General features: G+C 58.5%; 1 protein-coding gene and 1 long non-coding RNA gene across 5 annotated transcripts in view; one reads left to right on the top strand and one right to left on the bottom strand.

Moving 5' to 3' along the window:
- Positions 1–8274, bottom strand: part of LOC116950532 (uncharacterized) — an 18095-nt gene extending 9821 nt beyond the window's left edge. The window contains exon 1 of one of the 2 annotated variants that reach the window (XR_012946397.1): positions 7502–8274. This is a non-coding gene — a long non-coding RNA (uncharacterized LOC116950532). The remainder of the gene's footprint in view (positions 1–7501) is intronic. The other variant, XR_004404039.2, reaches the window with a different exon arrangement.
- LOC116950533 (uncharacterized) lies at positions 150–23224 on the top strand. 3 transcript variants are annotated; one of them, XM_076072860.1, is made up of 9 exons: positions 150–445; positions 12458–12789; positions 13367–13606; positions 13794–14783; positions 15415–15593; positions 15921–16094; positions 16374–16507; positions 17060–17197; positions 17349–23224. In XM_076072860.1, exons 1-9 carry the CDS (start codon positions 341–343, stop codon positions 17802–17804), a joined length of 2748 nt encoding a protein of 915 aa, XP_075928975.1. In that variant the 5' UTR covers positions 150–340; the 3' UTR covers positions 17805–23224. The 3 variants fall into 3 exon arrangements, with proteins under 3 accessions (XP_075928975.1, XP_032824280.2, XP_032824279.1); XM_032968389.2 differs by having other exon boundaries at positions 151–445; positions 16377–16507; XM_032968388.2 differs by having other exon boundaries at positions 336–445; positions 12418–12789.

Here is a 23224-nt window from a genome sequence, read left to right as displayed (position 1 = left end):
ACATACACACGCACCCAGAGCACGTGTCTCCCACCCCACCCCGCCCCTCCACCCCCCACCCCACCACCCCCACCCACCAATACCCCGCCCCCGCGGACCACGTGACCCTGCTTCGCTGTTTTCGAGTTTTTCCAAGTAGAGCGAACCACCGTGAAATACCCGCGGGGGTGTTCGTAGCCCGCACGAGCGGGCGACACCACCGGCCTCGCCCATCCGAGGGGTGCAACGGCCTCGTTCAAGGGATATCGACCAGTGGCGGCGCATGGGGGCGTCGGCCAGCGCCGTCTCCCGCTCGAGTTAGACTCGTCCGGTGCTTCCCCCCCCCCCAGCGGCCCTCGCGATGGGCTCGCCCGGAGCTGGTTCTGAGAACTGCGCGTCGCCACTTTCTCAGAAGGAGACGCATTCGGGGAAGAGAGAGGACCGCCCAGCGCTTCCAGGAACCCAGGTGATGTCGGGACCGTGGTGATGATGATGATGGTAGTGGTGGCGGCGGCGGCGATGGGGGTGGCTCTTGCTCACCCCCACTAAGTCGGGGGGGTGGGCAGTCGCTGCTTTACCGCGCAATCCGTCCGCGCTGGGCTTAAACGCTTTCAATCCACCGTATGATGCGTAAATATCGAGTTTTTTCACGGTTTAAATTGTGAAAGTTTACATTTTTTTATTTGCCGAGTTTTCTTATGAACGTTTAATATCTTAAATTTTCTCGGTTGGGGTTGGTGGTGGGTGGGCGGGCGGCGGAGGGTTTGTTATTGTTGGAAGACTGCAAGTTTGAGATGATGGGAGTGTTTTTGTGGATTTTCGGACCTGGCTTGGGTTTGAGCTCCCTGGTTCTCCAGAATTTCTGTCGCCGTGATGTGCCCCCCCCCCCCGAGTTAGTCTCGGCTTGGGGGGGGGGCTTTTTATCAATGTCACGTAAAAAATGTTTTTCTCTCTCTCTTTAAAAGTTTTTCTCCCGTGGATATAGTGACGTCTTAATTTATTTGTTGAGTTGTGTTTGCTCTGGTTCCGCACCTCCACCGCCTGTTGATGGGCCATTCAGGACGTTAGTTTGACTGTTTAGGGTTTTGAGTGTTGGGGGGGGGTTCTTAGCGGTGTTGGGGAAAGATTTTTGGGGGGGGGCTTTGGTGACTGTAAAGTTTGCGCGAGGCTGCAGACATGGCGAGGAGGGTCGGCGGGCATTGATGTGTGACGCATGTTAAAATGTGGACTCTCTCCCCCTTGCAGTGTAGTGTGCGTGTGTTGTTTTTCCGAACGTAAGAAGATTCGCGTGTTGTGGTTCATGTGTGTGTGTGTCTGGTGGTGGGATTTTGAGTATTACAGGTGTGTTTGCGTGTAGTCTGCAGTTATGGGTTTTGAGAGTTATGTTGGCCCTAATAATTCGCTGTCGTTATCTCGGGACTGGACCTTGGCTAGGTAGGGTGTTGAAGACTCTGGTTAGTGGTGTTTAGGACCCTGGTTAGTGGTGTTTACGACCCTGGTTAATGGTGTTTAGGACCCTGGTTAGTGGTGTTTATGACCCTAGTTAGCGGTGGTTATGACCCTAGTTAGTGGTGTTTAGGACCCTGGTTAATGGTGTTAAGGACCCTGGTTAGTGGTGTTTAGGACCCTGGTTAGTGGTGGTTTGGATCCTGGTTAGTGGTGTTTAGGACCCTGGTTAATGGTGTTTAGGACCCTAGTTAGTGGTGTTTAGGACCCTAGTTAGTGGTGGTTTGGACCCTGGTTAGTGGTGTTTAGGACCCTGGTTAGTGGTGTTTAGGACCCTAGTTAGTGGTGTTTAGGACCCTAGTTAGTGGTGGTTTGGACCCTGGTTAGTGGTGTTTAGGACCCTGGTTAGTGGTGTTTAGGACCCTAGTTAGTGGTGTTTAGGACCCTGGTTAATGGTGTTTAGGACCCTAGTTAGTGGTGTTTAGGACCCTGGTTAGTGGTGTTTAGGACCCTGGTTAGTGGTGTTTAGGACCCTGGTTAGTGGTGTTTAGGACCCTAGTTAGTGGTGTTTAGGACCCTAGTTAGTGGTGTTTAGGACCCTGGTTAGTGGTGTTTAGGACCCTGGTTAGTGGTGTTTAGGACCCTGGTTAGTGGTGTTTACGACCCTGGTTAGTGGTGTTTAGGACCCTGGTTAGTGGTGTTTAGGACCCTGGTTAGTGGTGTTTAGGACCCTGGTTAGTGGTGTTTAGGACCCTGGTTAGTGGTGTTTAGGACCCTGGGTAGTGGTGTTTAGGACTCTAGTTAGTGGTGTTTAGGACCCTAGTTAGTGGTGTTTAGGGCCCTCGTTAGTGGTGTTTAGGACCCTAGTTTTATTCGCTGCGTTGCGGGAGGGTTGTTGCATAACGCGACGTGTTGGTGGGTGATGTGGGTGGTGGGTGATGTGGGTGATGTGTGCGGTGGCTGATGTGAGTGGTGGGTGATGTGTGTGGTGGGTGATGTGTGTGGTGGGTGATGTGTGCGGTGGCTGATGTGTGGTTATATAATGGAAAATGTCGCGTGTTATAACGGGCATATCTTGCTTGCGTGCGTGTGGGCGAGTCGGGGAGTGTATGGGGGAGCACACGCACACAAGGCGTGTGTGTGTGTCTGTATGTATGCAAATGGGGGTTTGAGAGTCCGGGTGTAGGTGATGGGAGTTTATTTGCGAGAGTGTATGGGTTTGTGGGTGATGGCCCGTATGAGGGTGGGTGAGGATGTGTGTATGGGTGAGGGTGTGTATGTATGTATTGGTGAGGATGTATGGGTGAGTGTTGGTGGGGGTGGTGTGTGTTGGTGAGGGAGGAGTGGGTGTGTATGGGTGTGTATGGGTGAGTGTTGGTGAGGGAGGAGTGGGTGTGTATGGGTGAGTGTTGGTGAGGGAGCAGTGGGTGTGTATTGGTGAGTGTTGGTGAGGGGGGAGTGGGTGTGTTTTGGTGAGGGAGGAGTGGGTGTGTGTTGGTGAGTGTTGGTGAGGGAGGAGTGGGTGTGTCTTGGTGTGTGTTGGTGAGTGTTGGTGAGTATTGGTGAGGGAGTGGGTGTGTATTGGTGAGTGTTGGTGAGGGAGGAGTGGGTGTGTATGGGTGAGTGTTGGTGAGGGAGGAGTTGGTGTGTGTTGGTGAGTGTTGGTGTGTGTTGGTGAGTGTTGGTGAGGGAGGAGTGGGTGTGTGTTGGTGAGGGAGGAGGGGGTGTGTGTTGGTGAGTGTTGGTGTGTGTTGGTGAGGGAGGAGTGGGTGTGTATTGGTGTGTGTTGGTGTGTGTTGGTGAGTGTTGGTGAGTATTGGTGAGGGAGGAGTGGGTGTGTGTTGGTGAGTGTTGGTGAGGGAGGAGTGGGTGTGTATGGGTGAGTGTTGGTGTGTGTTGGTGAGTGTTGGTGAGGGAGGAGTGGGTGTGTGTTGGTGAGTGTTGGTGAGGGAGGAGTGGGTGTGTGTTGGTGAGTGTTGGTGAGTGTTGGTGAGGGAGGAGTGGGTGTGTGTTAGTGAGTATTGGTGAGGGAGGAGTGGGTGTGTGTTGGTGTGTGTTGGTGAGTGTTGGTGAGGGAGGAGTGGGTGTGTGTTGGTGAGTGTTGGTGTGTGTTGGTGAGTGTTGGTGAGGGAGGAGTGGGTGTGTGTTGGTGAGTGAGTGTTGGTGAGGGAGGAGTGGGTGTGTGTGTGTTGGTGAGTGTTGGTGAGGGAGGAGTGGGTGTGTGTGGGTGACTTGGCTCTGTGTGTTTGTGCACGCGATGTCTCCTGCCGGGTGACGTCAGCGCGCGCGGATTCCGCGGCGCGCGGCAGGGTCACAGTGACACAGACAGCGGCGTGGGGGAGGAGGAGGAGGTGGGAGACGCGGGGTGGGTGACTGGGTGGGAGACGCGGGGTGGGTGACTGGGTGGGTGACTGGGTGGGAGACGCGGGGTGGGTGACTGGGTGGGTGACTGGGTGGGAGACGCGGGGTGGGAGACGCGGGGTGGGAGACTGGGTGGGAGACGCGGGGTGGGTGACTGGGTGGTTGACTGGGTGGGAGACGCGGGGTGGGAGACGCGGGGTGGGTGACTGGGTGGGAGACGCGGGGTGGGAGAGAGAGCGACACGGGGGGAGACACGAAGGGAGACAGAGTGCCACATGGACAGACGCAGAAAGACGCGGGCGGCGAGAGACGCCTCGGTACGGTGACAGAGGCACAGGGTGACAGAGGCACGGGGTGACAGAGGCACGGGGTGACAGAGGCACGGGGTGACAGAGACACGGGGTGACAGAGGCACAGGGTGACAGAGGCACAGGGTGACAGAGGCACGGGGTGACAGAGGCACAGGGTGACAGAGACACAGGGTGACAGAGGCACAGGGTGACAGAGGCACTGGGTGACAGAGACACGGGGGGTGGTGACAGAGACACGGGGTGACAGAGGCACAGGGTGACAGAGGCACAGGGTGACAGAGACACGGGGGGGTGACAGAGACACGGGGGGGGTGACAGAGACACGGGGGGGGGGTGACAGAGACACGGGGGGGGTGACAGAGACACGGGGGGGGGTGACAGAGACACGGGGGGGGGTGACAGAGACACGGGGGGGGGTGACAGAGACACGGGGGGGGTGACAGAGACACAGTGGGGGTGACAGAGACACAGTGGGGGTGACAGAGACACAGGGAGGCTCAGAGTATGTGCGGTTCGCTGTGTGCGTAGCTGTGTCCCACACTGTCCTGCTCTCCTCCCTGTTTCAAGCGCTTCAGCACTCCCCCCTCCGTCTCTCTCCTCTCGTGGAGCCCTGCCGCCTCTGGCGTATCTCCTCTCTCCTCCCTTCGTTACATATCCTCGCGTCTCTCGCTCTTTCTCCCCCCGCGTCTCTCTCCGTATCGTCTGTCTCTACACGCGTCCCACCTTGGCGTCTCTCCCCCCGTGTCTCCACGTGTCTCCCGTGTCTCCACGCGTCTCAACACCCCCTGTCTCAAACCCGTATCTGGCCCCGTGTCTGGCCACGCGTCTCTTTCCCCCTGTCTCCACGCGTCTCTCCCCGTGTCTCCACGCGTCTCTCCCCGTGTCTCCACGCGTCTCTCCCCGTGTCTCCACGCGTCTCTCCCCGTGTCTCCACGCGTCTCCCCGTGTGTCTCCACGCGTCTCTCCCCGTGTCTCCACGCGTCTCTCCCCCTGTCTCCACGCGTCTCTCCCCGTGTCTCCACGCGTCTCTCCCCGTGTCTCCACGCGTCTCTCCCCGTGTCTCCACGCGTCTCTCCCCCTGTCTTCCCGCGTCTCTCCCCCTATCGCCCCGCGTCTCTCCCCCTATCGCCCCGCGTCTCTCCCCCTGTCTCCCCGCGTCTCCCCCTGTCACCACGCGTCTCCCCGCGTTACTCCCCCTGTCTCCCCGCGTCTCTCCCCCTATCTCCCCGCGTCTCCCCCCCTGTCTCCCCGCGTCTCTCCCCCTGTCTCCCCGCGTCTCTCCCCCTGTCTCCCCGCGTCTCCCCCTGTCTCCACACGTCTCCCCGCGTCTCTCCCCCTGTCTCCCCGCGTCTCTCCCCCTGTCTCCCCGCGTCTCCCCCTGTCACCACGCGTCTCCCCGCGTCTCTCCCCCTGTCTCCCCGCGTCTCTCCCCCTATCTCCCCGCGTCTCCCCCTGTCACCACGCGTCTCCCCGCGTCTCTCCCCCTGTCTCCCCGCGTCTCTCCCCCTGTCTCCCCGCGTCTCTCCCCCTGTCTCCCCGCGTCTCCCCCTGTCTCCACGCGTCTCCCCGCGTCTCTCCCCCTGTCTCCCCGCGTCTCCCCCTGTCTCCACGCGTCTTTCCCTGTCTCCCCGCGTCTCCCCCTGTCTCCACGCGTCTCCCCGCGTCTCTCCCCCTGTCTCCCCGCGTCTCTCCCCCTGTCTCCCCGCGTCTCTCCCCCTGTCTCCCCGCGTCTCCCCCTGTCTCCACGCGTCTTTCCCTGTCTCCCCGCGTCTCCCCCTGTCTCCACGCGTCTCCCCGCGTCTCTCCCCCTGTCTCCACGCGTCTCCCCCTGTCTCCCCGCGTCTCCCCCTGTCTCCACGCGTCTCCCCGCGTCTCTCCCCCTATGCATCTCACCCGACTTTTCCTTTAGCGTCCGTGCAGCGTGCGCGTGTGCAGGGTTCGTGTATGATGTGTGTGGTGCATGTGTTTGACGTGTGTGTGTGTGGTAGAATGTGTACGTGTTTGTGTGTGTGCGGGGGTGTATCAGCCGGAGTGTTATTGCGGGCGTGCTTATGGTTCGTGTGAATGGGGTGTACGGTGGGTGTGAGTGGGGTATATGGTGTGAGTGCGGTGTATGGTGTGAGTGGAGTGTGTGCTGTGGTGTATGGTGTGAGTGGGGTGTATGCTGTGTGTGTGCGTGGTATGTATGGTGTGTGTGCTATGTGTATGGTGTGAGTGTGGTGTGTGTGCTATGTATAGGGTGTGAGTGTGGAATGTGTGGTGTGTATGGTGTGTGTGCTATGTATATGGTGTGAGTGTGGAATGTGTGGTGTGTATGGTGTGTGCTATGTATAGGGTGTGAGTGTGGAATGTGTGGTGTGTATGGTGTGTGTGCTATGTATATGGAGTGAGTGGTGTGTATGGTGTGTGCTATGTATAGGGTGTGAAATGTGTGGTGTTTGGTGTGTGTGCTATGTATATGGTGTGAGTGTTGAATGTGTGGTGTGTATGGTGTGTGTGCTATGTATATGGTGTGAGTGTGGAATGTGTGGTGTGTATGGTGTGTGTGCTATGTATAGGGAGTGAGTGGTGTGTATGGTGTGTATGCTTTGTATATGGTGTGAGTGTGGAGTGAGTGGTGAGTGGTGAGGGTGAGTGGTGTGAGGGTGAGTGGTGAGGGTGAGGGGGAGTGGTGTGAGGGTGAGTGGTGTGAGGGTGAGTGGTGAGTGGTGAGGGTGAGTGGTGTGAGGGTGAGTGGTGTGAGGACTCGGTGAGGGTGAGTGGTGAGGGTGAGTGGTGAGGGTGAGTGGTGAGGGTGAGGGGGAGCGGTGTGAGGGTGAGTGGTGAGTGTTTTCCGGAACAAGCCCCAGACTACCCCCTGCCCCCCACGATCCCTTGCTGCTTCCCCGAGATTAGAACCGCGCACCGCAGCCATACACGCACAGCCTGTGAAGTTACCGTGCAGTACTGGCACAACACAGTCTACAATCAATAGTACAGGAATTCAATTTCTAAAGTAAGATAATACATGCAGTCTGTACATACGTTAAAATACATGCGGTCAATGCATGCAACGCAGTCTATAAATTAATAATTAATTGCCATGCAGTCTATAAGTAAGAATCGTACAGTACTGTATACATATACCAATACAGTCTATAAATTAACCATTACAGTATATATAACAAAATACACGAAACAGTCTAGCCAACAATGCAATCTAAAAATTCTGTAATCGCTATCACGGTGGCCATACAGTCCATAAATAATGTTTTTTTATCGATTCGGTCTGTCCCTAAATCAGAACTCGTGATCGTGAGTGCACAAATAATAAATCAATAACAACCACCACCGACGCAGCCATACACAGTCTATAACATCGTGAGCGACTGTAGTAGTCTATAAATAATCAAATAGCGACTCACCGCTGCTGCTGCTAGCGCTGGGTTTGCTTCCAGAAGTGCCTCTTCACGTTCCGCATGTTCACGCCCCCCAAGCCCCCCCCCCCACCTTGCCCGAGTCTCATGACACTTTCTGCAGGAGGGTCTTGCCACGTTTTCCATTGGCAGTGGGGGGGTTAATAACACTGTCGCAAAAAAAACTTTTTTTTGTTCCTGGGTAATGTGTTATTTCCTAATTGCTAATGCCTCAAACGTCCAGAAAATGGGCTATTATTCCCCACAAACTTTGATTTTGTGACCAGGACAGTGATATTTAGAAATGCACCTGTTTTCATTGAGAAAACGTGGTGTGCATTTGTGTCATTCCTTCACATAAAGTCCTGGTCACAGAGGCAAAGTTTGTAGCAATTTTCTGTACTTTTAAGGCATAAGCAATTAAAAAAATAACACCACCCAGGGTCAGAAATCGTGTTACATAGTGCTATTGCTCCTGATGCAGCTGCATTGTTTGTCTGTTTTTCTCATCTCTCCACCCCCCCGCTCCCCCCAACTTTAATTATTTTTTTGGTTCAAACTTTGGCATTTTTTAAAACTTTTCCAACAATAATGTGGAACGTGCCCGCCTCGCTCGTGGCGAATAACGTCAAGTTCCCCTGTGCGAGTCCCGCTCGCCTTTCCGCGGTTGATAAACATCCCCGCGGTGGATACATCCCCCGCAGTATTAACTAGGGCTGGTGGTGGTGGGGGGGTGGGGAGGAGGCAAACCGATGGGATCCGAACCGCGACAGTGGGGGGGGCCCGTACACACGCAGAGTCGCGTCACCACCGCTCATCGTTTGAATGTTTTGGTGGTGGCGTTGGCGGGGCAGGGTGGGCCAACCCCCCCCTCCCCCCCCCCCCAAATTATCTTCGGTGGGCCCCCCCCCCCAAATTATCTTCGCCACAGTGGGGGAGGGGGGGGGGGTGACGATTACAGAGCTGCGCTATAGATAGATTCGGTACACACGCCTCGCACACTACGCATAGCACACGTACCACATTCTGCACGCCACGATACACATGCTATGTACTATGTACATAACACATGCACGCACGCACCACACACGCACCGTACACACACACTACTCACGCACCGTACACACACACCTCAGACCACACACACACGACACTCACCCCACACATTCACCCCACACACACCCCACACATTCACCCCACACACACCCACCACTCACACACCCACCACTCAGACACCCCACACACACCCACCACTCACACACCCCACACACCCCACACACACTACACACACACCCCACACACACCACACTCACCACTCGCACACACCCCACCCACGCACACCACTCGCACACACCCCACACACACCACTCAAACCTCACACACGCACCCGCACACACAGACACCCCACACACACCACACCCTCACCCCACACACACCACTCACACCCGAGACACACATCACTCACACCACACACACGTGTGTAACGCTACACGAACGCTTCCTCGTGCCAGGTCACGCTGCCACCACAAGGAGGGTAGGGAGGCTTGGTTGTGGGGTGTGTGGGGGTTTGTGTGTGTGGGGTGGTGTTATTTGTTTGTGTAGGGTATGGGTTGGTGGCTGAGTTAGTACGTGTGTGTGTGTATGTGTGGGGAGGAGCAGTAGCATCGTGGTTAGCGCACTGCGCTCTGAACCCAGCGACCCGAGTTCGATTCCTGCTCACGGTCAACACCAGCGACGATTATCTAAACCGATCCTGGGCCTCCCCAAGGTCGACTCAGCCCCAAATGAGTACCTGGTGCGATGTGTAAACATCGTCACGAGGGAGACAAAGGCGGCCGGGCGTGGTGCTGGCCGCCCACCCCCCCCCCCCCCCGTGTGCTGTGCCGGGAGCTACTTAATTATAATTTGATTAAACTGAAACTAGAGATCAGGATCTATGTTCATACTTGGCTCCCAGGGGTTTGTGGTGTACAAGTCTTTTCTAGGCAGTTATTACTTTTACACATGTACTGGCACACAGATATACTGACACATCACACACACACACTATTCCCAACCACAAACACTGCCAGACTCAACATTCCCGTTCACGGCTAACATCAGCGAAGAATATCTGAACTGGGCCTGGGCCTCCCCCTAGGTCGACTCAACCACAAACGAGTAATCAGTACCTCCGGCGCGGTGTGAAAACATCGGCGCCGGGGAGACAAAGGCGGCCTGCCACGGTTTATTTTTTTTTCCTGGCCGCATCACCAATAACCCCCCAAAAATCCCCACAAATTGTCCGTATGCGAAAGCGACACCGCAAATGACTCTCCTGGGCTTTATACGCAGCAGACGCAGCAGCAGCAGCAGCAAGCATCGCCTCCTGCTGGCAAGAGGCTCTTGCCGCAGGCCACTCTTGCGAATTGAGACTCATCTCCTCCTGGGTTTACCCCCTCCTCTGAAGAGCTTCTCACCTGCTAACGCAAAATCAACTTGAACATCGAATTGGGTGATTGCTTTTAACAGCACTTGCCCCATACAGCCTGTGTGAGGGCTGGCTACACAGGACAAGGGTGGGGGGGGGGTGGAACTTTTGTCACTTCTATACGGATAGCCCGTAGGCCAGGTACATACACACAGGTGATTGCCAACGTATCCCCCCCCTCCTCCTCCTCTCCCCTCACGTGACTCCTTAATGAGTGTCTTTAATGAGCAATGGGCTGTGCTACTTGGCAGGAACATCGTGTTCCCTGTGACTGTCTCTCCCTGGGGGTGTTGGCGAGCACCTATTAAGGTCGGCGTGTGCGGGGGGGGGGGAGGGACGCGGGGAGGTTGGGGGGGGGGGTCAGACGCGTGCCTGGCCGCTTTTGTCTCCCCGGTAATTGATGATGAGTTGGTTTTTCCGGCCCTGCAGCAACGGCCCAGCCACCATCGCTACTCTCCGCATAATCGGAATCGTCACTCATAAAGGCGAACTTCACAGCCGACCTTGCCTCCTATCCCCGAGCCACCACCATCATCAGCACAAACATCATCATCATCATCAATAGCATCATCATCATCATCGCCACCATTACAATCGTCACCACTGTCTTCAACATCGGCCATGCACACGGCGCCGACGCCCAACAATACCACTGCTGCGACTCCACGCTACAGGTCTCCCACCAATTATTAATTACTCTCGTGTTGGTGGTGGTGGCACAGTAGTGCTGATGACACGGTGATGCCGATTACCCAACGACGATGAAGGCGCCCGAGACGCGCCACGCGCTCTGCACTCACGGTTGAACTCCAATAAAGATCTCCGCGTTTCCCCCCCCCCCGCCTTGCTTCTGCCCTCAATGTTGTCTAAATTTAGCTCCCGTGTGGTCTCGCGAAAGAGAGATGGGTGGGGTCAGGGGTGACGGGGCTTAAGGTGGCACGGACAAGTCAGGGCTGACCTTGCGTGGCCAGGGGTAATATTAAAAGGTCAGGGGTGATGTTGAGAGGTCAGGGGTGATGTTGAGAGGTCAGGGGTGATATTAATGGGTTAGGGGTCATGTTACGAGATCAGGGGTGATGTTAAGAGGTCAGGGGTGATGTTAAGAGGTCAGGGGTGATGTTAAGAGGTTAGGGGTGACATGGGTTAGGGGTGATGTTGAGAGGTCAGGGGTGATGTTGACAGGTCAGGGGTGACATGGGTTAGGGGTGATGTTGAGAGGTCAGGGGTGATGTTGAGAGGTCAGGGGTGACAGGGCTGGCAGTGCGCCTGAGGGGTGGCATTAAGAGGTCGGGGGTGACAGGTCAGGCCTTGGGGCAAATGTGAGATGTAGGGGTTGCGGTTATGGTTGTAAGTTGGTGTTCTGGGGGCAGGGTTTGAGCTTGAGCTACGCAGGCAATGGCTCGAGTGGGTGAGCTACTCCCTCTAGTGGTACTGATGAGCTAGGGTCACACTCGTGTTGGTAGTAGTTGGCTAACGTGGGGGAGTGTTGTGGTTAGAACGCTATGAACCCAGTCGCCCGAGTTTGATTCCCACTCACGGCCAACACCAGTGACGAATGTCTGAACCAGTCCTGGGCCTCCCCTCGACCGGGCTGTTCCCCGTGCTGCAGCGCCCCCCGCAGGCTCTCGGTTTGGATGCCACAGGTGGTGGGCTGCCAAGGGGAGGGGTTGGGTGGGGGTGCGGGGGGGGGGGTGATGTGGGGGTATGTAATCGGACAAATTCCTTGCACTGTGGCCCATACCACTGTGGTGTGTGGTTGGCACGTTGCCCTACGAACCCGGCGACCCGACCTCTATTCCCGTTCGCGGTCAACATCGGTGACGAACATCTGGGCCGGTCTTGGCCCTCCCTTGGGTCGACTCAGCCTCACAAACGGGAACCCGATGCGATGGGTGAACATCGCCACCGGGGAGACAAAGGCGGCCGTGCGCGGTTGCTGGCCACCCACCCCCTCGTGCGCCGTGCTGGACTTAATAGGTGCTGCTCGCTAACAGCACTTGCCCCCAACAGTCTGTCGAGGCTACACGGGGGGGATATTTTTTGACGTGTTTGTGTGTGTGTGGTGGACTTGTGTGGAGCCGGTAAAGGTGTGGTGTGATTGGGGGGTGTAGTGGTTGGCACATTTTGCCCCGATACCCAGCAACGCTCGATTCCGGACCACGGCCAACATTGGTGGTTCCTGGGCCTGCCCTCGGCCGTAAACGAGTGCCTGGCGCAGCAGCTAAACACCGCAACTGGCGATGACCCCACCACTGGCCAACACCACCGCTCCCCCCCCCCCATAGATGCGACGTGCCAGCCTGAATAGGCGCTCGCTAACAGCACTCTCCGCAGCAGCCCGTGGGGGTAAATCCCTACCAAGTGTCCGTGTCTAACGGCGTGCGTCGCTGTGCGTGCGTGCGTGCGTGTGTCCGTGCGTACCTGTACCTGCTCCCCCCCCCCTCCAACCCAACAGTATTCGGACTTCCACCACCCCCCCCCCTCCCCCATCCCAGTTCCCTCGCCTTCTCGCTGCCGCCCCCCCCCCCCCCCGGCGGCCACTTGCAATGGCGTCACGTCGCGGTTGCCCCAGCGACGGAGGAGAAGTCGGTTTCTGTGGCGACAGAGGAGGCTTCCTCGGCGACGGCGGGGACCCCGGCGGTTTTCGCGGCGACGACGTCGGCGCCGGCTGCGCGGGGCCAGAGAGCGTGCGGGAGTTCACGCAGCACGCTCGCGACGTGTTGCGCAACCTGCAGGAGCTGCGAGCGCGCTCCGCCCTCACCGACGTCACGCTGCGCGCCGGCGGGCGAGACTTCCCCGCTCACAGCGCCGTGCTCGCCGCGTGCAGGTGCGGGAGGGGAGGGCGGGGCGGGGCGGGGGGGGCGAGGGGGTCACGGAAACTGGGGGTGGGAGGGGGGGGGGGTTACGGAAATGGCACTGTGCGTGAGAGGGAGGTGAAGGGGGGCACAGGGAAAAAGGGGGTGGGGGTGGAACAGGGGGCAGTGCTAGAGGTGAGGTGAGGGGGGGGGGGCAGTTGAAGTTTATTCGAATGGGCGAGGGTAGAGCCGTGGGAGTAGCGTAGGGAGGGCAACACACTCGCCCTGCAACTACATCTCCTTCAGCACCACGGCCACCACCGCCGCCTTCAACAACGGCACAGACCCCCGTGTAGCCTTGACAGACTGTTGGGCCAAGTGCTGTTAGCGAGTAGCACCTATGAAGGCAGGCAAGGTACACGAGGGGGTGGGTGGCCAGCACCACGCCACCACCATCATCAGCGTCACCACCACCACCGCTGAAATCACAATCACCGGCACCTCCTCTGAGAATTGTCGACGACCTCTGACCCCCATGCCCTGTATCTCTCTTCTCGCCCCCCCCCCCGCCACTGTCGCTGCTTCTCCCGGCACGCGCATGTCGCGCAGCGGGTTCTTCTACAGCGTGCTGGCGGAGTCGCGCGGCCCTGCCGGCTGTGGCGGCGGCGGCGGCGGGACGAGGGTGTTGCCCTTGCCCGGCGTGGACCCGTGCGGCCTCGAGGTGCTGCTGGACTTCATGTACACGTCGCGCCTGCCGCTCTCCCTCGACTCCGTGCTCGGCGTCATGGCCGCCGCGCGCTACCTGCACATGGAGCACGTGGTGCGCACCTGCGAGGCCTTCCTCGACAGGTGAGGGGGGAGAGCGTTGAGAGAGCGCGAGCGTTGAGGGCGTGTTGAGAATGAGAGCGCGAGTGTGGTGGACAGAGAGAGAGAGTGAGAGTTGTGGAGAGAGTGAGAGAGAGAGAGCGAGAGCACGAGTGAGTTAACGGGACGTCCGTCTTGCTGACGCCCGCGTGTCCCCGTGGTGTCCCCACAGTCCCCAAGCTCTGCCGGAACGTCTCCGCAATCTGGACCCCAACATCCACGGCTCATTCCCCCCGACGCTGCTGTGCGGCATCAACCCGGGGTTCCCCCTGGGGGGCCCCCTCGCTCCCCCGCCGCTGTTCCTCCGGGGTCCCCCGTCACCACCGCCTCAGCAGCAGCCGCAGCAGCACCACCCCATGGGCCCGCCCCCTCGCTTCACTTTCCCGGACCCCCCTCCTCCCGCCGCGCCCCGCCGCTGGGCCTCCGCCCCGGCCCCTGCCGCCGCAGACCCCGCGAGCCCCTCCGGAGGAGGCCCCGCGGCCGAGGGGCCCTCGGAGGGGGCGGGGCCCCCCGGCGCCCCCTCCGCCCGCCGGGTGTCGGAGCCGAGCAGCCCTCCTGACGGCCACCGGGAGGTGGCCCCCGCCGGCGGCCAGGTCAAGTCCTGCAACTGGAAGAAGCGACGGTTCCTCGTGCAGACGACGTCCACCTCGTCCACCTCGTCCTCCCCGCCGTCCTCCCCATCCTCCTCCTCCTCGTCGCCCACTTCGGACGGCGGTGCGGGCGGCGGGGACGCCTGCCCCCCCACCCCCCCCTCCACCGTTGCCGCGGCGGCCGCGGCGGCGGCGGCGGCGCCCTCCACTCCGCCCACCCGGCTCTCGCCGACGCCGGAGGCCAAAGTGATGACCACGCTGTCCCCCGTGACGCCGCGCGGGAGGGACGGGAGGGACGAGGGGGCCCCGGCTCTGTTCCCCTGGGACTTGGGCCCCATCGTCGGCAGCGCCGTGGCCCAGCCACCGCCTCACCCCTCCTCCTCGGCCCTCGCCTCTACTCCCGCCTCCTCTTCGCCGACGCCGCCACGCGCCACCTGCGTGGCCGCGTTCGACGTGATGAAGCTGGAGGGGGGGTCGGAGGCGAGGGGGCCAGCGGGCGAGTGGGGGGCACCGCCGTCGGCGGCGATCTCCGGGATCCACCAACTCACGCACTTCAAGCAGCTGGTGGACAGGTGCGTGGGGTGCCGTCGTCACCTTGACCCCCCCCCCCCCGATGCCACATCTCCCTGTCGTCGCGTGGATTTTTCTCCAGAGCCCCCCGGTTTTTCCCTCCACATTGAGAGTCAACATCGTGCGTTTAGAGCGTATTTGGCCGCTATAAATTTCCGCATGATAAGCCACTTCGTAGGGCTGTCATTCGTGATGGCCAGGTCGTTTCTGAAAAAGAGCCACACAGCTCAATGGGACCTTACATGGTTAATATATACCTGTGTCTTTGTTTATGTTTCTCCCTTGTGATGGGACTTTGTAGCATGAACGGTGAGATTTATACGGGCATGGGGTGACCAATAAGGTCTGAATTGGTCTCTAATACGGTAGGGCACTGATAAGGGGTTGACAAGTATGTTAATATATATATAGCATCCTCTTGATGACGATCGCTTGTGTCGTGATCAAAACGTCGCATTTTTTTGTTATTTTCTTTCAACCTGTCTTTGTGAATTTACCGAAAGACCCAAAGAATATGAATTCCTGCAGTCAAGTTAAAGATTTCAGTGAACATTTAATATATAGTTCATGGGAGGAGTCGCTCGGGTTTTCCGTGGCCGTGTTAACGAGCGCGGCGTTCCCGTGGCGACGCAGGCTCAAGGAGGAATCGGGGGGCTTCAAGCGGCCCGAGCTGGGCCTCCCCGTGGCCCACAGCGCCGACAGCCCCCCGCCAGAAGGTGACGGCCACGCCGCCTCTCCCGGCCTCGCCGGCTCACCAGGCCTCGCCATGTCGCCCGGCCTGACCAACTCGCCAAGCCACGACGGGCCGCACGGTGAGAAGGGGAGCGAGCGAGCGAGACGGGGCGAATCTGATCACGATTCGGGGTCACGATTCCTCACTCGCACGGAAGACCCACAGACACACACGGAAACCCACAGACACATACAGAGACCCATGTACTCACAGACTGAGAGACCCATAAACTCAACACAGACACACATACTCAAAGACCCATATACTCGGAGACCAGCAGGCTCACGCACATAGACCCACGTACTCGGAGACCCGTAGGCCCACACACAAGAGGCCCATAGACTCGTACTGAGACCGGCAAGCCTCACACGTGTGTGTCCACCCCCCCCTCCCCCACCGCGTGTAGACCCCACGTGCGTGCGCGCGTGCGGCGCGTGCGGCCTGGGCTTTCCCGAAGAGGGCGCCCTACGACGCCACATTGCCCGCATCCACGCCGACGACAAGCCCTACAAGTGCGACACTTGCCACGCCGCCTTCCGCTACAAAGGCAACCTCTCCAGCCACCGCACCGTGCACTCCGGTGGGTACCTAGCCTGGCACGGTGACCGCGCCGCTGTACACTCACGCGGGCACGTAGCCTGGCACCGGGATAACCAAGGCACTGTACGGTCGCTCGCTTGGGCGGGCACCTATCCCGGCACACAGCCCGGCACCGGTCTAGCCACGGCTCCGTAAAAAAAAAATCGCTCGTACGTGCGCGGGCGAACACCTAGCCTGGCACGGCGCCCAGCGCGGCGCCCCGTCGCCGCCCCAGGCGTGAGCGTGACCCTGGCTGTGACCCCGTGCCCCGATGACCCAGCAGGAGAGAAGCCCTACCGCTGTACGGTGTGCGGGGCGCAGTTCAACCGGCCGGCCAACCTCAAGACGCACACGCGCATCCACTCGGGGGAGAAGCCCTACAAGTGTGACACCTGTGGGGCCTGCTTCGTCCAGGTGAGGCGCGCACGCACTCGCTCACCCGCACTCGCTCACCCCGCACTCGCTCACCCCGCACTCGCTCACCCGCACTCGCTCACCCCGCACTCGCTCACCCACACTCGCTCACCCGCACTCGCTCACCCCGCACTCGCTCACCCGCACTCGCTCACCCCGCACTCACCTAACATGCACTCGCCTAACACGCACTCGCTCACCCCGCACTCACCTAATATGCACTCACTCACCCCGCACTCGCTCACCCCGCACTCACCTAACATGCACTCGCTCACCCCGCACTCACCTAATATGCACTCACTCACCCGCACTCACCTGACCACGCACTCTCCCCAAATCATCTTCTGCGACTGAAGCTGTTGACCCCGACACAGCCGGTTGCGACAGCATCTCCTGATACCCCTGCTGCGACGAGACACTCCGGACACACCAGATTTTTAAGCCACAGCAGCGGGGACAATTGTCTAAAGCATCGCACCTGCGTGCTTGTGCTGGTGGTGGTGCAGGTGGCTCACCTGCGTGGTTGTTGTGGTTGTCGTGGTGGTGGTGCAGGTGGCTCACCTGCGGGCCCACGTGCTGATCCACACGGGGGAGAAGCCGTACCCGTGTGAGACGTGCGGAACGCGCTTCCGTCACCTGCAGACGCTCAAGAGTCACATCCGCATCCACACGGGAGAGAAGCCCTATCACGTGGGTCCCAGCACACTCGCCACCGTGCCCGCCGCACTCCTCGCCACAACACTCGTTGCACTATACTCACCGCACTACACTCGCTGTCTCGCTCGCTCGCTCGTGCACTCACTCGCTCATTGACTCGCTCGCTCGTCCGTGCGTGTGGCAGTGCGAGTCGTGCGACCTGCACTTCCGCCACAAGAGCCAGCTGCGCCTGCACCTGCGCCAGAAGCACGGTGCCATCACAAACACCAAGGTCAAGTACCAGGTGCTGGACGCGCCCGAGGGCGGCGCGGGGCTCACCGGCGAGGGGCCCACCGGCGCCGCGGGTGGAGGGGGGGCGCCCCTGGCCGACGACGCGGGCGACGCGGGCCGCCCCTCGCCGGCGACTCGTGGCCCCGAAGCGGGGCCCGTGGCGGGGGCCCCCCGCCAGAGCCCTGACGCGGAGCCCCCAGCGGCACCTCTCGGGTTCCCGCGCAAGCGCAGCTCCAGCGGCGGCGGCGGCGGCGGCAGCGGCGGCGCCGCCTCGTCAGACGACGACGATTCCGGACTCTCGATGAACGGGGACCCGGAGTCGCCCGTGGCCGGAGCCGGGAGGGCGCCGTGCGGCCTGCGCTGGGTTTAGCCGGGCCTACGCCGGGCCTACGCCGGGCCTACGCCGGGCCTACGCCGGGCCTACGCCGGGCCTACGTCGTTCCCGTCTGGCCCGGTCTAAGCCGCGCCTAGACCGGTTCGGCCCTCTTTTGCCCAGCCGGCTCGCCCATCGGCCTTCATCCGACGAGGCCTTCGCGAGGCTTGGCCCACGGATTCTTGCTGCTCCCCTCCCCTCTCCCTCCCAACCCCGAGACCCCCCCCCCCACCACCGTTGGTACGAGTTGGACTCCCGGTGAAGGACACGTTTCAGTGTTGGGGGAGCCGGTGGCGGTGGAGTCAACGTTGGTGGTGGGGCTGGGGGGGGGGGAGGGGTTTCATGCACCTTAAGAGCCCGCGGTGGGCTCCGGGTTCGGCTCCGGGCCCAGCCCTCCCGTGGTGGTGGTGGTGGTCGTCATCTCGGTTTGTGTTTTTGGTCTTCGTGGAATTGCCGGGGGACTGCCGCGGTGCGGCGCCGAGACTCGAGTTTGACCCGACAGGAGACGCCGCGCCTCTCCAGTTCCGACGACGTTCAGACGACAACGTCGCCGCCGGCCGTCTCGATACAGACGACGACGTGGCAACATCGGCAGAGTCTACGCCGACCGACCGTGACGCTCGCAGCGCTGAACGTCAACAACGGCGGTAACAGCAGCCTCAAGAGCTGCGTCGACCTTGGGCCGAATTATTCGCCTGAACTTTGGTGTCACCGGCAGTAGCAGCCGCAGCAGCAGCACGATGCAATGATCGGTGACAATTCAGTCCTCATCACGGCAAACCCCGCCGATGCTCCGTGCGGTGGTGGTTCCAGTCGCATTGCCGACCGGATACAAGAACACACACAACACACACGGGTACACGCGCAGGTGTTCACACACACACACACGGGTACACACGCAGGATTACGCACACACACGTAGACCGAGATACACAGGAACACACACAAGTTGGTGCAGACATACACAGGTACACACGGGAACACAAACGTCCGCGTAAAGCAGCCAATGCCGCTGGCACGTGGTTGGATGCCGTTGGCCCTTGGTTGGGGCCGACATTCCACATTTGCTTGGGGGTGGGTCAGGTTACGCAGGCACAGCGCGCGGGAACACGCGTGTTTTCAGCCGGAACACATCACATGCACAGGTGTACGCTCTCAAAGACGTGCAGAGTCAAAGCGCAGACAAATGTCTTCAGATGCACGGTTACACACAGGTGGGCAGACAAGATCACAAACATGTAGAGACACTTGCACGCCGCCCTCACATGCAGGTGGACGCGGGTGGACAGATGGGAACGGGTGGAGACCACCTGTCCACCGCCAGCGTCGTCCTGCCTGTGTAGCTACGCAGTAGCAGCGTTCGACGTTTTTGCTTTAGAGCGGCAGCAGTCAAATCCGCACGGGGATCCAGATTCTCATCCCCACTCTACACACTGCCTCGACTTTACCCCTGGCTCGAGACTCTACCCATGACTCTACCCCTGGATCGAGACTCTACCCATGACTCTACCCCTGGATCGAGACTCTACACACAGCCTCGACTTTACCCCTGGCTCGAGACTTTACCCATGACCCTACCCCTGGATCGAGACTCTACACACAGCCTCGACTTTACCCCTGGACCGAGACTTTACCCATGACTCTACCCCTGGATCGAGACTCTACACACAGCCTCGACTTTACCCCTCGCTCGAAACTTTACCCATGACTCTACCCCTGGCTCGATACTTTACCCATGACTTTACCCCTGGATCGAGACTCCACACACAGCCTCGACTTAACCCCTGGCTCGAGACTCTACCCATGACTCTACCCCTGGATCGAGCCTCTACACACAGCCTCGACTTTACCCCTGGCTTGAGACTCTACCCATGACTCTACCCCTGGATCGAGACTTTACCCATGGCTCTACCCTTGGATCGAGACTCTACACACAGCCTCGACTTTACCCCTCGCTCGAAACTTTACCCATGACTCTACCCCTGGATCGAGACTCTACACACAGCCTCGACTTTACCCCTCGCTCGAGACTTTACCCATGACTCTACCCCTGGATCGAGACTCTACACACAGCCTCGACTTTACCCCTGGCTCGAGACTCTACCCATGACTCTACCCCTGGATCGAGACTCTACACACAGCCTCGACTTTACCCCTGGCTCGAGACTCTACCCATGACTCTACCCCTGGATCGAGACTACACACAGCCTCAACTTTACCCCTGGCTCGAGACTCTACCCATGACTCTACCCCTGGATCGAGACTTTACCCATGACTCTACCCCTGGATCGAGACTCTACCCATGACTCTACCCCTGGATCGAGACTTTACCTATGACTCTACCCCTGGATCGAGACTACACACAGCCTCGACTTTACCCCTGGCTCGAGACTCTACCCATGACTCTACCCCTGGATCGAGACTTTACCCATGACTCTACCCCTGGATCGAGACTCTACCCATGACTCTACCCATGGATCGAGACTCTACACACAGCCTCGACTTTACCCCTGGCTCGAGACTTTACCCATGACTTTACCCCTGGCTCGAGACTCTACCCATGACTCTACCCATGGATCGAGACTTTACCCATGACTCTACCCATGGATCGAGATTCTACACACAGCCTCGACTTTACCCCTGGCTCGAGACTTTACCCATGACTTTACCCCTGGCTCGAGACTCTACCCATGACTCTGCTGATGACGCTAGACACTACCCCTGACCCTAGACAAGGCCCGTAAGAGAAGGCCGATCTGTATTAACACCTTTGACACCAGCCTCAGCATTTCCCTTTTCTGCTTTTACCAAGATACCTTATCTCTCCCAGTAATTAAGCCAACAACAAAACTAATTCAAATGGTAATCATTGTTATTTCATAATAATTCCGACAACAAAGAGACAGCTTAAAAGCTACAAGAACCACAGACGCGACAATTAATGGAAGCAGCATAAACATGTAAAATGGCGGCCGTGTCGCGTGGCCCCTGCGTTGCCTAGCAACAAGGGGCGGCTATTGTATTTAAGTGAGGTAAATGTTATAAATGTTGTCGTTATAAGATACCTTATTCTATTACACAGATATCTATGAATACTATGTATGTGTTGTGAACGCGAGCCAGATTCGCGTGAGGCGAGAGTTTTGGGCACGGAAACCACTGTTGGCGCTTTGGCGGGAAAACGAGACGAGAGCCATAGAGGCGCGTGCGGCGGGGCACGTGTGTGTGTGTGTGCACGTGTGTGTGTGTGTGCACGTGTGTGTGTGTACACGTGTGTATGTACACGTGTGTGTGCACGTGTGTGTGTACACGTGTGTGGGGAGCGATAGTGTAGCGGTTAGCGCGCTGCGCTATGAACCTGGCGACCCGGGTTCGATTCCCGCTCACGGCCAACACCAGTGACGATTATCTGAACCGGTCCCGGGCCTCCCCTAGGTCGACTCAGCCTCAAATGAGTACCTGGTGCGGTGTGTAAACATTGCCACTAGGGAGACAAAGGCGGTCGGGCGTGGTGCTGGCCACCCACCCCCTCGTGTACCGTTACCGGCCTTCATAGGTGCTCGCTAACAGCACTTGCCCCAAGAGTCTGTTAAGGCTGTATGGGGGATCTTTGTCTTTGTGTGTGCGCGTGTGTGTGTGCACGCGTGTGTGTGTGCGCGCGTGTGCAACTGTTTACGCGTATGTATACGTGCGCTTGTGAGAATATCTGTGTTGTACATCCGTGTCGGCAGTGGCTATCGCACCGCGCCACAAACCCGGCCACTCAAGTTCGTCTGAACCGGTCTTAGGTCGACTCAGCCTTAAACATCAGCACCGGGGAGACAAAGGCGGCCGGGCGTGGTGCTGGCCACCCACCCCTCATAGGTGCACTGTGCCAGCCTTCATGCTAACAGCACTTGCCCCAGCAGTCCGTTAAAGACTGCAAGGGTGATCTTTGTCCGTGTACGTGCGTGCGTGTTTACAAGTGTGTACGCAGGTGTACGTGTGTGTGTGTGTCCCGCCTGTGACGTTTGTGTGTGCACCATTCGTGTAAAACGTGTGACGGTGAGACGGTGTCTTTGTGTACGTGTGTCAGTGTGTGTGTGTGTGTGCGCGCACTCGCTAAAAAGCACTTGCAAGACTAAACGCGTGTACACATCAGTACACGCGTGTATGTCAAAACGTGACTAAATCTGTGTGCGCGTGTTACCTGTCAGTATACTGTGCGTGTCTGTGCACATGCATTTGATGGTGAATTATACGTACGTACGCGTGTACACACAACGTGCGTGTACACGTGTGCATTGCGCGTGTGTGTGTGTGTACACACGCACGTGTGTGTGTGTGTACACGTGTCTCCGCTCCCGTGACATGTATACACTGCCGACGCGAGCACACGCGTGCCTTAATGATGAGGATGGTGGTGATGGTGGTGATGGAGCCCAGCTCTTAAGACAATGGGGACCTGCTTTTGCCTTTCAGTCTGTGTGGCCAAGCTGTATTCGTGTGTGTATGTGGATTTACGTGTGTATATGTGTATGTGTCTTTGTGCGTCTTGAGGTGGGAGGGTGGGGGGAGCGGTGGCGCAACGGTTGGCACACTGCACTAGGAAACCTAGCTCAACTGGGTTCGATTCCCCGGCCATGGCAGAAGTGGCGTCTAGAACTGGCCTGGACCGCCTCTCAAGGTCGACTCAGCCTTAAATGAGTACCCAGTGCGGAGTAAAAACATCGGCACTGTGTGAGAGACAAAGGCGGCCGGGCGGGGTGTGGTGCTGGTCACGCCACCACCTCCCCCCCTCTCTAGGTGCGCCTTGCCGGCCTTAATAGGTGCTCGCTAACAGCACGTGCCGCCCCTCAAGCAGTCTGTAAGGCTACACGGGGTGTGTGTGTGTGTGGCGTGTGTGTGTGTGTTGAGGGTTTGTTGTGGAGGAAGGGGGGGGTGTTTTCGCTTATTGGTTATAAATGTAAATATTTTGCCAAAAAGAAAACAAAAGAACTTAAGCTGGTGACGAGATGAGGAGAGGCGTTAATTGAGTTTAACAAACGGGGGGGGGGGGGGGGGTTACGTGGGGATTAAAAAAAAATATATCAACTCAATAGCAAAATCTATTTTTGTGTAAAAAAAACGAAATAAAGTATATATATGATGACGACGATGATGGTGACGATGACGATGATGGTAATGATGGTCGTCGCGGTGATGATTGTGAATGGTGGTGGTGGTGGTGCTGATGATGATGGGTGGGAGTTGTGACATCCCCGGTTGGAACCGCTGCTGTTCACTGTTTCTGCCGATATCTCTCTCCTCCTCCTCCTCCCGTGCCGCCCTCCCTGCAGCATCCTCCTGCGCGCTCCCTCTCCCCTCTAAAACCCAGACGAGCGTCCCATTTCAGTAACACGGCATCTATGAAATAAAAAAAAACTCGGATAAACTCG

This window comes from Petromyzon marinus, chromosome 39 (genome assembly GCF_048934315.1).
Source record: "Petromyzon marinus isolate PM22_M1 ecotype Great Lakes invasive population chromosome 39, UKy_Petmar_22M1.pri1.0, whole genome shotgun sequence".
Classification (NCBI taxonomy): domain Eukaryota; kingdom Metazoa; phylum Chordata; class Hyperoartia; order Petromyzontiformes; family Petromyzontidae; genus Petromyzon; species Petromyzon marinus.
This window is presented reverse-complemented; position numbering and strand designations above follow the sequence as displayed.